The 17,280-nt window shown below is 39.6% G+C and overlaps 1 protein-coding gene across 5 annotated transcripts in view; it reads right to left on the bottom strand.

The window, feature by feature from the left end:
• Positions 1-17,280, bottom strand: part of LOC103478225 (furin-like protease kpc-1) — a 209,099-nt gene that overhangs the window by 62,934 nt on the left and 128,885 nt on the right. For all 5 annotated transcript variants that reach the window (XM_081597298.1, XM_081597297.1, XM_081597296.1 and 2 more), the window contains one exon: positions 8,300-8,413. In XM_081597298.1, coding sequence (XP_081453424.1) covers positions 8,300-8,413 — 114 coding nt within the window. The remainder of the gene's footprint in view (positions 1-8,299; positions 8,414-17,280) is intronic.

Consider the following 17,280-nt stretch of genomic DNA (forward strand, 5'->3'; position numbering starts at 1 on the left):
ACCTGTCCACGTCTCATCACAATGACACCACTGACTTCAGTGTTTCCTATTATTCCTCTCAATCTTAAGGCCATACTTTGATTAGGCCACTCCAAAACCTTAATTTTATTTAACCTAGCTACTTTCTCTATGATGTTTTTTATTTCTTCAGAACTCTTGTGTTTTTTCTAGACAAACACACCTGTGTTGTTATTGAGATCTTTTAGCCTACTTCATGTTGTCAGAAAAGTTCTCTTTAAGTGATTTCTTCATTCTTCAAGTATCTTACCAAAATATATAGTTATTTATAATCCTTTTATGATTTAGCAAGAGGGTGCGATTACTTCTTTACATGGATCCAGGTTGGTTTGGGTAGTTTGGACCCCTGAGGAAATTAACTCTTAATCTGAAAACTGGATTTTGTTATTACTTTGTCTTTGTTTGATGACGTAACATTAAAGGAGAACTGAAAAGCTTTTTTAAAGGGGTTGTACCATAGTACCATCTTTTGCACACTCAAGAAACTATGTTACCTTCAGTTGTCATAAAAGTGCTACATATGTGAAATATGACTTAAAAGAAATTTTACTTCCTAATTGAATGCTTTGAACTTGAGTTTCTGTCTATTTAAAAAAAATCATGCTTTTCTTGAAACTCCGCCTTTCAGGAAGTCATCAGAACTTCGCCCCGCAAAATTGTTTCACTCTGGCATTTATTGACAAAGATGCTAAAGTACAAGTTATTTAAGTTTTAGATCAAATAAATGGGTCTCTAACATTATATTCAGGGAACATCAGTGCTCTGAGATGTGATTTCCGTTCTCCTTAAAGAGAAAAAAAAAAAACAGTCATAACCGAAAGAAATATGTTAGGGGCAAATTCTTTTTCACAAAACTGTAACTGTACTGTATTACTTGGTTTTAGTGCAGCTGTCTGAGTTTTTTTTTCCAAAGAGAGTCAGTATTTTGATGTCTATTTTTCTTTCTCCTGTCCTCTGCTCATGGCAGCTCTTTTATTCCCGGAGTGCTCCGTCACCCATGTCGCCGGGGGGACAAGGAGAACGCGACGTTTTTCCCTAGATCAAAAATTTACGAGCAATTAAAAGACGGCCGATGCCCAGCATCCATCAGCCCAGTGCGCAGCTACCCGGCTGCGTGAGGAGAAGGGGTGCGGTGGGGAGGGAAGCGGGGAGTCGCAGTAAACCACAGGCTATATACTTTTATATCTGTTATCCCTCCGAAGAGGGAAGGTTATGGCAAAATGATGTTTTACTGTTCCTGGTTTCCGGCCCGATGTAGATGTCATTCACGGAGCGCACTCGGCGGGGGTCGGCGGGCGCGGAGGGAGAAATACGAGCATGAAAGTGAGTGTTTTGTTAAAGTTGGAAGAGTTAATAATGCGCGCCGCGGGCCTCGCAAACAAAAAGCATAACAGTATCTGTTGATCTGGTTCATCAGTTACTGAGAGAAGAGTGACCTAATTACTGTGTTGTTTATTACGGCACAGCTCTGATTTATGTTCCTCTGTGCTGTTGACTTCAACACTGATTCGTCCTCTTCAATAATTGCAGCAAGAGGATTTTTTTTATACATATATATAAATATATATATTTGAACACACAGACAGACAAATCCAGAGCGACACACACTGAAAAAAAACAAAAAAACGCAGAAACTCTCATACATCAAGGCAGTCGCTCCTTCACTTTTCCGAGCTCCTTGCGACAGCCCCCAGACTCATTTGCATCCTTAATTGTGTTGTAATGTACTTTTAATTTGAAAATGGAGGCAATTAATTATTTTGATATGGAACAAAATGCAGCAAATGTAAACATTCTAATAGTCCTTTGTGAGCTTAGTATCATTTTTCAAAAGATGGATTGAATCTTATCTCATTTTTTAATGCCACAGCACCCCCTCGTATCCCCGCATCCCCCCCCAAATAAAATACCATTTCAACATTATGCATTCTGCTTGATTTTCACTTTGTTTTCTCGCCGAGGCCAGCATCTCTTTGATCCAGTGCTCCTCCACTGTTATTTTCTATCCAAATCTCCCACAGGATAATCACTGTAGTTTCACCTATGCTATGAAAAGAGATTAAATAAAATTAAGCTTGTTTTGGATGTTCTGCTTCTTCTCCAAGCCCCCAACACCAACCAGACTCTGCTTTTTCTTTTCTTCATTTTTTTTTCTTTTTTACTCCTGGGTTAGAGGAGCTTGGAGTGTAGATATGAATCACAGATTAATTTCTTTTCCTGTGCTGAACGTGTGATCAATAGGTGTGTTCAACAAACACTGAGCGACTTTCTGCGTGGTGGGAGGCGGGGTGTGTGTGTGGGTGGGGGGATGTGTTTTGGGGGAGAGGGGCTTTAAAAAAAAAAAACGAAAAAAAAAACTAGCACTTTCACTCCTTCAAGTTGATAAACTCACAACAGAGAGGAACAGGATGAATGTGTGTGATTTTTTCCCCTTTTCTTTCACCGTGCTCTATCACCTTTCCTCTCAGTCCCGTTCTCTCTCAAACTTTTCTTGCCGCCTGTATCTCAGCCTCTCACCCGACTTCACCCCTCATCCCTCTCTCTTTCCCTCTGTCCCCGCCATCTTTTTTTTTTTGTGACTCTCCCAAGGGACTCGGGAACCGACTGACATCACAGTCGGCCCCGGCGACGGCCTATAAATTATGAGTGACAACTCTTTGGACCAATAAAGGCACCACTATATTTCATGCACAGTAAATCTGATGGCAGATTGCTGTGGCGTGTGGCGGCTGACATGTTTATTGTCGACGTGGTGACGGTAGCGTTGGATGGAAGGATTCGAGGAGCTTAAAGATCACACATCATCTTTAAGAAAGGCTGCTTTTTTTTTCCTGAAGCTTTCGCAAAGCCATGCAGCCACTGCTTCCAGTGCAACCATCTGTCCCCAATCCGTACATGCTCGCAATGAAACGTTTAAGGTTGCAGACGCTGCGGCTCCGTGACTTTCTGATCGGAAGAGGGAATTAATGACTTCCGAACGACGACGCGTCTCACACACCGGAGTTTCTGCACTTTGAATGAACCCAGTTACTGCCCTGCTCGCCTTCAGCACAAACAAATGGTCGTAAACCAAAGTGAGCTCAGAGATTACTATGTAGATGCAACAAGGAGAGTGCGGAGATCCCACGATTTTAAATTGCCCCAAAAGTTACTATCCTAAAAATATCAATAAATAGTTATCACAATAATACCGCAAAATACTGCGATAAACCTAAGTCCATACCGCCCACCCCAACTTTACTTATTTGTGAATTCCACATTTTCTATCTGTCCTACATTGCAATGGCTTCAGATCGCCAATCATGCAAACTAGATGATGACATCATTTAGCAGCCTTTGTGATTTTTAGTAGTGCTAGTAGCTACGTTGCTTGTTGAGCAGTTAGCAACAGGGGTTGAGGTATTGAGTTGTGTTAAAAGGGTTTGACAAAGTTGTCTGGGAGGATAGAATATTAAACAAACAAAAGAAACAAACAAACTAACAACATGCAAGAACTGTTAGCAGGAATGACTACTACCTTGACTAGCTAACCACTAGCCGCTAAGCCAGCCAAAGCTGGCTATTTCACAAGTCTTGAATAAGTATTTTGCTGTTTAACTCTGAAAATCTAAAATAATTAAATGGCTCACACCTGATGTGGATAACTCTACACCAAACAGAGATTATTTTAAGCACAATTTGAGATTTGTGAAGCCTTTATGCTACCTGCTTAAACACAACAGGTAGCTTTTCAGGACCACAAGAATTGGACAGGAATGAAAAACTACAGTATTTAGACTACTTCTTCATAAGACAATTGAACTACTGAAGTCCATATGGATTTGGAGCTTTTTACTTTTTAACTCAGTCTGATTAAATTGACTGCTGTACAGAAGAGTCAGATATTGGACAGAGCGCCATGTGTGCATAAATTGTGGAAAAGTTTCTATTCTGCTCAGACGTTATAATTAAATCAAACATTTTTAAAATATTGTTTCATACTTATATCTTACATCCAATAAAATCAAACCGCTTATCTATGATTTTCCTGAGCTGCAGTCCCTTCGCGTTAGACGTCTTTTCTAATGTATAGCAACAATCACACTAAGTGACCCGGCGCTGATTGCACTGCAGTCAACCCATTCTCACCCATGCAATAAACAATTCCTTATAATTATCATTTAAATGGCCGCTAAAGCATGATCAGGGCATTACAAGTCCTCTGCCATGGCCCCCTAAATGGACAGATTTCAGCAGACGCTCGCTGCTGTGATCGGCATCATTATATTTTAATTAATCCATTCTTCTCACAGCAACACAGTAATTACAATCTATTTTATGACACGGCATGCTGGGCAAGAGGAGATGGAGGGGAGGAATAAGGCATGGAGAGAACATAAGGTTTGAAAAGAGGAAGGTGGGGAAAGCAAACGAGAAGGAGAGGCGACGGCGGTCAGTTGGAGGTGAAGAAAGGGAGATGGCAGATAAAAAAAACACCCCTAACATCATGACGGATGACCGATGTATCATTGCCCCTGTGGACACTGTAAAAGCATTTATTCGGTGTCTCGCTCACTCTGCATACGGTGTGAGGGAGACGGCACGCGCTGCTTCTCTAAATCCTTACAGGTACACTGAGGCATGCTGGGAGTGTGATAACAGCATCTGAATATTACGAGATCCTCTGTCGTGTCATGAAGCAGACTGTAGGATTAGGAGGTTCAACTGCTTCTGTTCAGGTTTTTTCTTATATATTAAGCAGCTACAGAATGGAACCTATCGTGTGTTTCTGTGCACTTCAGGTTAGATTAAAATACAATCCAAGCCAGATAGAGACCAGATCATCTTCAAACCCTTTTATCATGACTGCACGCTACTCGCCTCATTCCTACAGGAAAAAATCCTACATTTTATACTGAACCAAAAACATTTTACTTTCTACAAAAATGCTATGTAAACAATATAATATGAACGGATGAGCTGATGTACGATCAAAAAGCTTAAGCGAAGCTGAAATCGTTCCAAGGATTACATATAAAAGCAAAAGTGAGTGAAAGTTTTACTCAAATCTTGGTGAAGATTAAATCTAAGCAGAACTAACAGCTACAACTGGTCTGTCAGATGTTCAAAAGCCTTTCAAATGCTTTCAAACTGAAGATGAGGTGAAGAATACACACTTAAAGTGTGAGCAGTACTTAGAAAAGCAAAACTGCTGCAGAAATCCTTCATCCACTGTTTATTTTTCAGGGTCATTGTGGGTTGCTAGCGTTAGCTCCAATTTACCTAACAAGAGTGTTTTTTTGGCGTACAAACGGTTCACATGGAAACTCCATGCAAAAAGGAAACTGAGACCTGGATTCAAACCCAGCAAAGCAACAGGGCAACCAACAACCACTGTGCAGTGCTGCCGAAATCTGTTAAATAACAAAAATTATTTTAAAAAATTAATTGGTTAAAGCAAAAATTAATACAATGGTGCACGTGGTTTTTAGAAGTTAAAGTCAGGTTTAATCTAGAGTTATAATGAATTTAAATTGATTAATTCCATGGAACAGTTCTCATTTTTCATACTTAAATCATTAAAAGTTAACAAGTATTTCTTAAAAATAGAGGAATAATTAAACAGTGTTAAAGGTTTGATATTAAAGTAGTTGAAATAACATAAGATTTGTATGTAGGTCATAAAATGTATAGAAAAGCATCTTCAGCGGGGCCCTCTTGCTAGTTTAAATGCTTTTTCTTTAATTCATGAAGTAAATTTTCTCTTATGATCAAGAAAGCATTTTCCCATTGACCACTATTATAAAATATACATTAAAGCAACCGTTAATAGGCTCACAAATTCAAAAAATTAATAAATAAATCTTCAAAATATTCTCTATGACATTTCCCTACTTTCATCTGTAAAATTGTATCAATAAAAGTAATTACTTTGTATGACTTCGTGTGTGTTTTGTCCCACTCAAAGCTAAAAAAAAAAGAAAAGAAAAAGAAAACACCAGGCGGGAACCTTTGGTTGCAGACAGAGAAACTAAAAAAAAAAAAAAAAAAAAGTCTGACTCCTGTGCCAAGCCAGCAATTTTCATTTAATGACTGGGCAGCATGTTTGAGTCTGGTTTCCAGTTATCAATACGTCCAAGGGCAGAAGTTTGCTCAGGAGAAGCTTCTGGAAGCCGGCCAATCAGAGCAGCAGCACGGGCTGGATGGGAAGGGGAGCCGTAATGAGTCTCAAACAGAGGCTGCACAGTCGAGCACCGCTAACAGCTTGTAGAGCGTAGGTAGACGGTCCTTTTATGCAGAAAATACTGCAGATGTGCTGTAATTTGTGAATATTAAATAAATGCACTACTAATGAAAACCACAGATTTCACTAAATGGAAACTCCTCATCAAAAACGGTTACGCATTAAGCGAGTCTACATAAAAAAAAGCACATGTCTTTATGCTATTCTATTAAATTATGCTATTATGCTAGTCTTACGTATTATTTATATTATACATATTACATATTACATATTATATACATAATATTACATATTATATACATAGTCTTATTACAGTAGACCAGTTGAAACAGGAAGTGATGCAAAGCATTAAAGAACGGACACAGCGAAATGCTGAATGAAGAGCCGCAGGTGACAGGAAGCACACGTCCAACATCTCAGCAAGGCAACTGGCTCCGTTTGCTCTGCCCTGCTGATACACACACACGCGCACACACACACAGACACGCACACTCACCACAAATGTGTGAAGTCCAGATCAGCTCAGGGTTGCTCACAGAATAATAAGAAACGGCCTGCAGCCGACGGCTGCTTCGCAATAAGTTTGTTTCGCTACTTGAAGAATTCGGTGACCTTTGAACTGAAACGGGGTTATCTGGTTTTTATGAAACACAGCAAGCAGTGCGTAAAGCAGCGTTAAAAATGCATTTAGACATCATGTAGAGATGATGACAGTAATTTCAGACTTTATTCCCCACTACATGCAACTTCCTACATGTTCTCAGTAGATGCATTTCTATTGAACATAGACTTGTGCAAACTGAAATCAGAAATATAAATTTGCTTAATGAAAACACACAAATATTGGACATTTTTATAAGTTTTCGAGGTAAGATGAGGTAGTTTTTCAGCCATATTAAAATACATGCATTTCGTAAAACTGACGGCAAAACTTTTTCCGCATCACACGAATCACATGAGCAACAGCAGTTACTACTGCCGAAAACGATGAAGACGACGACAGGAAGAGTTTGGAGGATGACGGAGTGATGTGATTTCCAGTGACTTATCGGTTTTTAATGAGTAATCTTGTGTGATTTTAATTGCTTTTCTTTTTTAATAGAAACACCAAAATTGCTAAACTGTGTTTTTTGATATTAGCGCAATGATGCCTTTAACAATAGTCAAGAATCTGAAGATATTCCAAAGGACTTAAACATCGACAGTTCACCAAGAGCAATGCAACTAATGAGTGATCTCTGACATTACTTTTAGAGTACTCCATATATAAATTATAACTTTATTTAGTTTAACTGAATTAGGCTACTAACCTCACTGGCTAAAATGTACTTTCCTAAGTATCACAATGGATGTTTTCTAAATCACCAAACAAATAGAAAAACTGTATTATCTTAACGTTAACTGTAATTACTAACTAGAGGAATGGAAAAGGACAAACCAGGACAATTTGCGGAGAACACGTAAAAGTCATAAATGGTAAAAGAAAAGAGGCACAAGCTCTGCATTAAAATGAAATATTTTAAAACACAATAAACACGATAAACTACTCTATGTTTTGTCAATATGTGTGTACTATGTTGTGTCAAAAATCAATTTGTAATTACATTGCATTGTCCTAAATCACAACTGAATCAAACGGTCATATGTCTAAAGATTTCCAAGCCTACTTATCGATCCACAAAAAGCAAAAAAAAAAAAAAAAGCAAAGGAGAAAACAAAAAAAATGAACCCTGATGGTATCCGCTTTGGAAAGTTTTCTCACCCTCAAAGATTTTCACTTTATGTCACAACAAAAAACAAACCAAAGTATTGCTTGGATGTCAAGTGGAAGATAAATGCTACACAATATTAACATTTTTCTCACGCATAAAAATCAAAAAAGTGTGAAGTGCATTTTTCTTGTGCCCCTCTACACTCTGGCGCCGCTAAATAAAACTGAGTGCAACCAGTCAGATTTAGAAGTCTAATTAGTAGGTAGAGCCCTCATGTGTGTGATTTAAAGTCAGCACAGATAAAGCTGGATAACTCCTAGTTGTGTGTGAGGTGTTATTACAATACCTGTGGTGAACATGGTATCCTGCTGCATTGATGGTCCAGCCCGGCTCTTCGGGGTCGGGGATCTTCGCCGTCATGGCGATCAGATGCTGAACGTCCCTCCACGTCATCAGTGGACTAATGCAAGGAGACGTAGCAAGAGGAAAACATTAAACATGTTGGTTTCTCTAAAACAGAAATGCACAAAGGGAAACACTTAAACTCTGTGTGATTCCATAAAGGGGAATTTTACAGGGAACAACAAACAGGTTTCTGTGGATGGATGCTGAAAGACCGCTTTACACGACTTAAAGCACAATTCATCAGGCTCACACACAGAGCTCATACTGTATCACCGTAAAGGTTTATTGACGCGTAAGCTGCTGTGAAGAGACACTACCGTAGCTTTAAAAGCAGGTCCTCCATACATAAAAAAAGGCCCTCTTTACGTTAAGCCTGCATTTACGATAATGGTGTCACTAAAAGCTGTGAATCCAAAAAAATAAAAAAATAAAAAAATTTGATTCTTAACAAAAGAGTCCAGAGAGCCAAATGCAGCAAAAGTCCTCTTTTTAATCCCAGGCAGGGGAATTCTAATAGAGCCGACTCAAGTGTCATGTCAAGCAATATACTAATGGAATCCAATTAAGACCTTTAAACTGCGCAGAGAGCTGGAGGATATTAGCTCAGTTTTCTATAACAAAAGACCAAAGGGTCGTCAACGAGGTTTTTTTTTTTTTTTTTTCTCCAGCGTATAAAAAGCATAAAAGAAATTGGGTTTTTTATCCTTTATCCACTCATTATTGTTCTCTAAGAAAATGATTTGAATGGAGTGAAGGAAAAGTGCTCAGACTCCAAGAAGCATTTTTTTTTATTTCTGAGGAGAAATGCCACCGATCTCTGCCTCAACATGTGTACACAGACACTTTCTGTTTAGCACAGTGGGAGACGAGGAAGACTGTTAGAGTTGTACAACACAGTTACACCTAACTTATTCTATTATTAATGTCATAACTTTATTCAGCGTCATGTGTTCAACGCCTATGAAGTTTGACATTTTGTTATATTTTAACCACAAATGTTTTACTTGGATCCCCCAAGTAGCACATAACTGTGAAAACATGTTGTGCAAGGAATTAAAGGAAATAACTAAAACTGCAAAATAAGGGAACTATTAATTTATAGATTGAATGAATGAGCCATAAATTTGTATTCAGCTGGATTGAATCAATACTTTGGAAAACCAGGTTTTGCTGTAATTACAGTTTAACGTCATTTTTGAGTAGATCTACCAGGGTTTTCCCAGCCAGTGACTCAAACCTTTACCTACTCTGTCACAGAATAATCAGATTGTAAACAGATTCTGTGTGAACATCAACTTTCAAGTCTTGACATCAATTCCCAGCTTGATTTAAGTCTGTACTTTGACTAGGAATCACAGTTCCTTTACATCAGGATTAAAAACCCACATATTTAGAGTTGCTTTTGAACCTTAATAAATGGAATATTAACCAACATATTTGATGTGAATTGATGATTTTAATGATGGCACTTGACAAAATGCCAAGTCTGCTATTGGTTTTTGCAACTGCTAATGATTGACGTGTTTATGATATTTTTTACGTTTTCACAACGTAAAGCACTCTGAACTGCCGTCTTGCTGAAATGTGCTTTACAAATAAACTTGACTGACTGATTGATTGATAAGCTGATCTGGGACACAAATATGCTTTGATTCAGCCTGACTGTTGCCTTCCTGTGAAATTCTACTTAATTCTCATCTCCCTTCAGTGCTTGTTATGGAGTTTCTCACATGGAGTTCAATTTCTCCAGCAGAATTTCATCTGAGTCAATCAGCGAACACAAGGAAGAGTTGTGATGTCGATTGTGTCGCTGTTTTAGAATTGTAGTCTGCCTGTAGTTTTAGCAATGGCAGCTGAGGAAGATAAAGTCGTTCAGTCTGTGTGGGCAACGCTTCCAAATGTTGATCTAAAGTCACTTCATTGCTGGAAAAGACGTCTTTCTACTCAGCACTTCTCTCTTTGCAGTGGAGGATAGTTGTTTACAGCGCACAAATTTTCCAGTAGGCTTCGTCACGTAGCCCCTTTCATGGTCGAGCTGAGGCATTGCATATGTCACTGCCAAATGTTAGCGATTGGGTAAAATCAGATCCAAATGTTTAAAACTTCAACAGAGTCCATCATTTATCAACAGTTAAAGGTATAGCCTCTCTGTACAAAGCAAACATCTAGAACAGAGGGTTGTAGCTTTGGTTATGCTACTATGGTTTAGATCAAGCTTAGATCAAGCTAGCTTTGATCTATACCATTGTGTTGTAGCTCTGGCTGCTTGTTTAAGGTTATTGTTCTGAGGAAAGGTCAATTTTCAACACAGAATCAAGTCTTTTGCAGCCTTTTCCTCCAGGCTTGTTCAGCATTGAGTACCATCAATCTTCCTATTAGCCATTTTTCCCGTCTCTGAAGGGGGGAAAAAAATCATCCCACAACATGATTCAAGCTGGGAACCATACTAATTTACAGAAAGAATAAAACACAAAACTAATGCACCATTTTTCCTTTTTTCCCCTTTTCATCCCAAAATGTCTCAATGAAATACACTAAAGTACGTGAGAAAATGTGGGAAAGTTGAAGTGGTAGGAATTATTTTTAAAGCCAGAAAGTGACGTATACAACTTCCTCTACATATGCGCTCGTTCACAGTTTTTGCTCAGTGGCAAAACTTTCTAATCAGATGTGAAGAAAAGACCTTGTCAAAAGAACAAAATAACAAGTACCCTCTTCATTATTCTGTTAGACATTTCAGAACGTACCAGGCACAGACATAAACACACAGATTCCATTCACGTATTTGGAGAAAGAAAAAAAAAAAAACAACAAAGCAGAACAAAAGTGAGGAGAGAAGCTTTCATTAGGAGAATAAAACAAAACCCCAGCAAGAAGCAAGAACAGGCAACTAAAACAACATGATAGGAATAATACCAGTAACACTAATAATAGATGGATGGAACGAAGCAAAACACAAAGCACAAACAATTATTTTAAGCTTTGATTTCAAAGGGATCGTAGAGTGTGCGTGCGTATGAGGGGGGAATAAGCTTTGTACTTTTGAACTGTTGCTGCTCGCAGTGCGCGGCTACGTGCGTGCATGCGCGCGCCGCGTGTTGTATATTAGCGGCAAGCAGCGTGATTCTGTTGTGTGCACTCCCCCACCTCTATCGTAAGCAGCACCACCACCATCACCCCTCTGGTGGAATCAGAGAAAGCCCCGCGGCCCCGGCTGGTTTGCATAAAGCAAACAAAATTAAATTTGCTTTGCTAAATCAAAGCATGTATGGTATTCCGAGCTGCTCTCTCTGGGACAAATTACTTCAAACGGCCTCCTTTGTATCATAACAGAATTAGAAAAAAATAAAAAAAATAAAAAATCAGCCCAATCAGTGGCACTCCAAAACCCTCGACTCAGGAATTAATTATTGAACCGAGGGCTTTTCTCTCTCCTGGCAGTCAGTGACACAGATCTATTTATTTTGGAGAAGTCGTTTTGCTCTTAAAAGCACACTGTTGGCTGAGAACGTAGCTATCCGACTCGCTCGCTCAGAGTTCTCTCTCCTCTTTGCAGCACAACCCCTGAAGGGACATGTGAATAGGTTCAGACCGCAAAATTAATCTGAAAACTCCACAACCAGCATTTACCGGAGTGCTGGTTAAACAGAAGAATTACTTATGCTGTAATGGACTCTGGTTGAACTGAACCATTAGCAGAGTTTTTTCTTTTCTTTTTACGAAAGGTTCTCGTTTGACAAAAAACACTGGAGTGAGACGAAAGGATTTATGGCTTTAATTATTTACTGTCGTTGATGTGACTTGAGAACTCAACTTTGATTACTTGTGGCATATTATTTGAATATGAAAACATTTATTTAAAAAAAAAACTGCTGTTGTGTTTGTGTAGAAACATTTTTGTCTTTTTAAAGAAAAGTCATTCACAATTTCTTGTGCTGGGAAAAAGTATTTTCCTTCTCAAAGATTTTTTCTTTTTCTTTCTGCTTTCTGGTCACGTCTAAATGTCTCAGATCAAATTGCAATGTCAGGAAAAGAATACAAAACATTGCATGGGAAATGAAAGTATCCAAACCAACCGAAGTCTACGTGAAAAAGTAATCATCCCCTAAACCCAAAAGCTGCTTGTGTCGCTATCGGCAGCAGAAACTAACATAAGAATTTGAATGGCAACGAGTCTTATCCATTAATATGAAGAAGATTTTATAAAATATGAAGTCCTGTCACGATTCGACTCACTACAATCTTGAAAACTTAATGTATGCTGGTGATCAGTGGGGTGGAAATCACAGTGTTCTGCTGTGATTTACTTCATTTTTTTTAAATTGTGATATAAACAAATCATTTGCAGGTGTTATAAGATTAGGATAAGATGAACCGAAATAAAGCAAAATATGCAAAGAGAGAAAAAAGTCCAGTGTAATGCTTTGGATATTTGTAGTACAGAGTGTGCTTTTGTTCGGAGATCACAGAGTTCTGCTGGGTAATGACCGGGTGTGTTACGTTTTTGTAATGTTACTGGTTTGTTCCCGCATTTGGTTCTCATTGACCTTGACGTGCAACGGAAGTTGTGTGATTTTCTTCGCAAAGAGCATGACCTCGACACCAGGCCCGGGGTGAACTATTTCAACAGAGCTCTGAGCGAAGTGATTGCTCAGACATTTGTTTGTTGCTGTGTTTTATGCAAATATGCACTTTCACAGCAACATTGATATTTCTCTTCAACTACTCCGCTTCCACTATCTGTTGTCACCAATCCAATGAGTCATTATCATTACTTGCAGGTTAGCTTGGGGGCAGGCACGGGGGGGGGTTAGGGAGACCATCATTGGGGGAGAGGTAAGAGACATCCTGGACCAGTTGCCAGTCCATCACAGACCAGCTTCACATTCAGTTTTTATAATTGTAAATGTAAAGTAAGCAACGTGTCTGTTTGACGCAGTGTTGGGTGCAATTATGTCATAATTGAGTCCTTGCTGCAACATTTGAATCACAGCTATTCTGAAGTAGTAACTGGGTTTCCAATTAAGTCACACATGGGGGTTTCACATGGTGTTTGACACCTGCTGTGAAATTTGTTGACATGTCTAAAAAAAAAAATGAATGTCCAGAATTGTGTATGCTACAATGTCAAATACGTAGAAAGTCACTGTTAGATATGTTCGTATGGTCTAATACTATAGAATAGGAAGGGTGATACACAACAACGTGATGATGGTGTTAGAAAAATCCAAAATCTGCCAGAGAGAACATAGACAAAAACCATTAAATCTGGAATTATGTTTTTTGGACAGTAAGAGGATCTAGAATCTGCTTCTTTCCCAACTAATTTTCACGACATACTTCCAGGTATTAATTATTTCATTTTGTCAAAGTGCTTTAAATACCGCAAAAACAACTGCAATTGAAAACATACATACAAACAAACAAAAAAAACTAAACCGCAACAGCAATAAATAGAAGATGAAGCCGGCTGATCAATGGGTTGTAATAATTGAAGGCAACCACCTATGAGCGTCCTGCAGACCTTTACAGCCATCTTCCCCTCGATAAGGCTCACAAAGCACTACAGCAGCCGTCACAGTGAGCACACAACTGTTTACAAATCCCCAGTTAATAGGATCAGGCCTCATTGACTGGGCCACTCCGATGTGTCTGATGTAATCTATTAGCCGTATGATAGTCAGTGTCTCAGTCAAATCGATAAACCCGGGTCTCCATATTGCTCCACTGTGAACTGTTACTCCACTTTAGCCCTGTTGAAAAATGCAGACTACAATGAAGGCGTGTGTGTGTCCGTGCATGCGTGTGTGTGTGTGTGTGTGCGTGCATGTGTGTGTGTGTGTGCAATACCGTTTTACTTCAAACTGTGTGCATATAATGCATGTGCATTTGTTTTTTTTATGCATTTGGAACATAAACATATTTAAAATGGCTGTTAAATTTTCAGATAATAAATACATTTGGCAATTGTGCACATGTCCGTATGTTGAGTAACTCAGCTGACGTGTAATAACTACACACCCAGTCTCATCACTGTTGTATTACTGTACAGTGAAACCAGTCCAGTGCACCAAACGTGTTTATTATTGCCACTTGTCATCCATAGCACGTCTAAAAGCGCATGTATGGGCAATGTGCGCACGCTGCGGGTCTGTGTGAGGGAGTGTGTCTGTAGCTGGTGTAACTGGGTTTCCAATTAAGTTGAACCAGAGGCTGGATCAATGCGAGTCCTCTGTGTACAGGAATGAACAGCCCCTGGGCCCTCAGAGCATGCCCACGAATAATTTATCACTCACAGTGGGCCCAGGCAGCGAAGAGGAGGAGGGAGGAGGAAGAGGACTGGCATGAGGAGAAGGAGGCAGAGAGCAGGAGGACAAAGTGTCCAGCCGAGGGGAAGAAAATGTCAAATATGGACAATGGAGAAGATGGGGGGAGAGGGGAATGAAGAGTAGGAACTAAACAGAAAGAGAGAGAGATCAGGGCCCACAGGGAAACACTGTCAGCTCTCGATCATTTAGAGGCACAACTCTCCACGTTTTCCCCCATAAACAACCACTGAAAATGAAATTCTGGTGACAGCCAAAGCCCCATTATTCTCTCCAGTTTGTTTGCAGAGCTGTCCACAAATGTGATAATGAATGAAGCCCACATACTTGAGAAGAAATTCAGACTTATTGCCATGGTGAATGAAAAATTTTCTCTGTTATCAAAGGGGAAATTTTGGATATTTTGTGCAGAAAGAGCTACGACATTTTCCCTCAAGGTGAGAGCCGAGTGACTGCTGAGCATCTCGCCTCCGTTTAAACTTGACAACACCTTGGACTTAGGCTTAATTGTAAGGATACCAACTAACATTTTGCATCAGAACAACCTGAACTGGCACAGACTGGAATGGTGTCAAATCCATATCCTGTGCAAAACAACCACATCGTACACCACAACTGGGAGAACTGGTCACCAAGCAGGCAGAGTTACGATAGGTCCAGCTGAATCGTCAATACAAGCAGCAAACCTGATCCAAAGCAGTTATAAAGAGTAAGACGCACTGCAGCAAGTTAACAAGAGACTATTTAGAACACAGCATCTGATTCAATTATGCACAAATCATAACAGTAAGGCCAGTAAGGCTGAGTTTAGAGACTTTGCAGACTGGTTAAATATGACTCTGGATGTCATTTTTATGACTATAATACTGGCGTGTCAAATAATAAGTTGAGGTGACACGAGAGGAATGTGCGACATAAAGCAGCAATATGAAACTTTCACAAGAATGTGTTTTTTACATAAATGTTCAAACTGTCACCATGTCGCGGCAGTATAGCATGAGACAGAAAAAAATAATAAATTGAGCTCATCCGCTTCCTCTGTGGGCTACTATTGCGGTTTGCAAAAATGCATCCCTCCCGATCAGAGACAACCAATCAGAGCCAGGAGGAGGGTCTTAGTGCTGTCAATCAACCTCCTGTACGCTGCTAAATGTGCTAATGGTGGAGAAACAACATGGTTACAGAAAATCCCTTTAGCATAGTCACCATTATTGGTGGCTATGGTAACTAGCATTAGCATTTGCGGCAGACCATGTTGCGGTGACTCAGCTGTAGCTTAGCAAAGAACAAACACAAGGGGGTGAGCATGTAAGTGATTGACAGCGCTAAGACCCTCCTCCTGTTGTTTTAGACTGAGTGGTGTATTTCTGGGGTTAGTACTGGGAGCACTGGGAGAAAGCAGAGGAGCTTGATTTTTTTATAGATATTTTTTAATAAAGGTTACATACTGCAGCTTTAACAGAAATAGAAATCCATTAAACGAAACACTTCAAGCAAAAATCCAAACAGATTTACATCAGTTTAAGCTAAAAAAAAGGATAACTTTGCACGCCACTATTTGCTTCAACTGGCATCCATTGTTCACTCAAAATTCTAAATCATATTAAAGCTACATTTATATTGAGATTAATTTACACTAATAGATACTGTTTATAAATTATCTAACTTCAGAAGAAAACTTTGCGCTCGGGGTTTTGCTAAGATGTTTCACAGTAAAGGGACCTGAAAATTGAAACTCACGTTTAGATTTTCAGCTTTTGAAGTCATGTGTTCCTTGTGTTGCTGGTCTTTTACATCAAATCCCCTCCGAAATTCAAACATATCAATGTTTTTATTGCAAGACACTGGATTCCCGAGTATATAGGCATCAGATTCTGTCCGACTCAGCGTCGCTACCCCCGTCTAGTGTCACAGTCCCCAGTTTGCCTCGATCAATCTCCCAGTAGCAAGGCATGGACAGGCAACATGCTCCATGTGGTTCTGTAATCTCCTCTTAATGTGCTGCACTCTAAGCCTAAATGAACCCACTTGGAGTGACTGTGAGCAGACTGAGATTCCTCCCATGTTATCTGAACAAGTGTTACTAATGGCTCCATCAATTAAGCGAAGTCCAATAACTGCATGCCTGCAGTCTCCTTTAAACACACTACACCAATTTAGCCCTGATTTCTGTCGTTAATGAGCGCACGGGCGAGGGCGCGCGCGCAGGCGACATGTGTACGTTTGCACGATCGTGAGACCACAGGCCGTCTGGATTTGTACGTGTGTGTCTGTTGGTATAGCTCTGCGTGTGAGAGTGGCTCTGCAGAAAAAAAAATTACGTGGGCCGGCGTGTATGACTTATGAAAGTGCTTGGCGCACACCAACAGTTCTGGATCTGCAAGAGCTTAATCTGTGGAATGTGCATGTTTCCCTCTCTGCAAAACAAGCAGTGCTCAATTTGCATCTATATAAAGTGAGGGAAACACAAAAACAGAGCAGATAAATCTCTCAGACTGTTTAAGTCTTATGCAGAGTATGTCAAAAGCCATTGGATAAATTGTATTGCTCTTGTTTATGCGTGCCTCCACTGCGCGCCTGCACACATTATTTGATA

This window comes from Poecilia reticulata, chromosome 16 (assembly GCF_904066995.2).
Source record: "Poecilia reticulata chromosome 16, P_reticulata-male-v2, whole genome shotgun sequence".
Classification (NCBI taxonomy): Eukaryota; Metazoa; Chordata; class Actinopteri; order Cyprinodontiformes; family Poeciliidae; genus Poecilia; species Poecilia reticulata.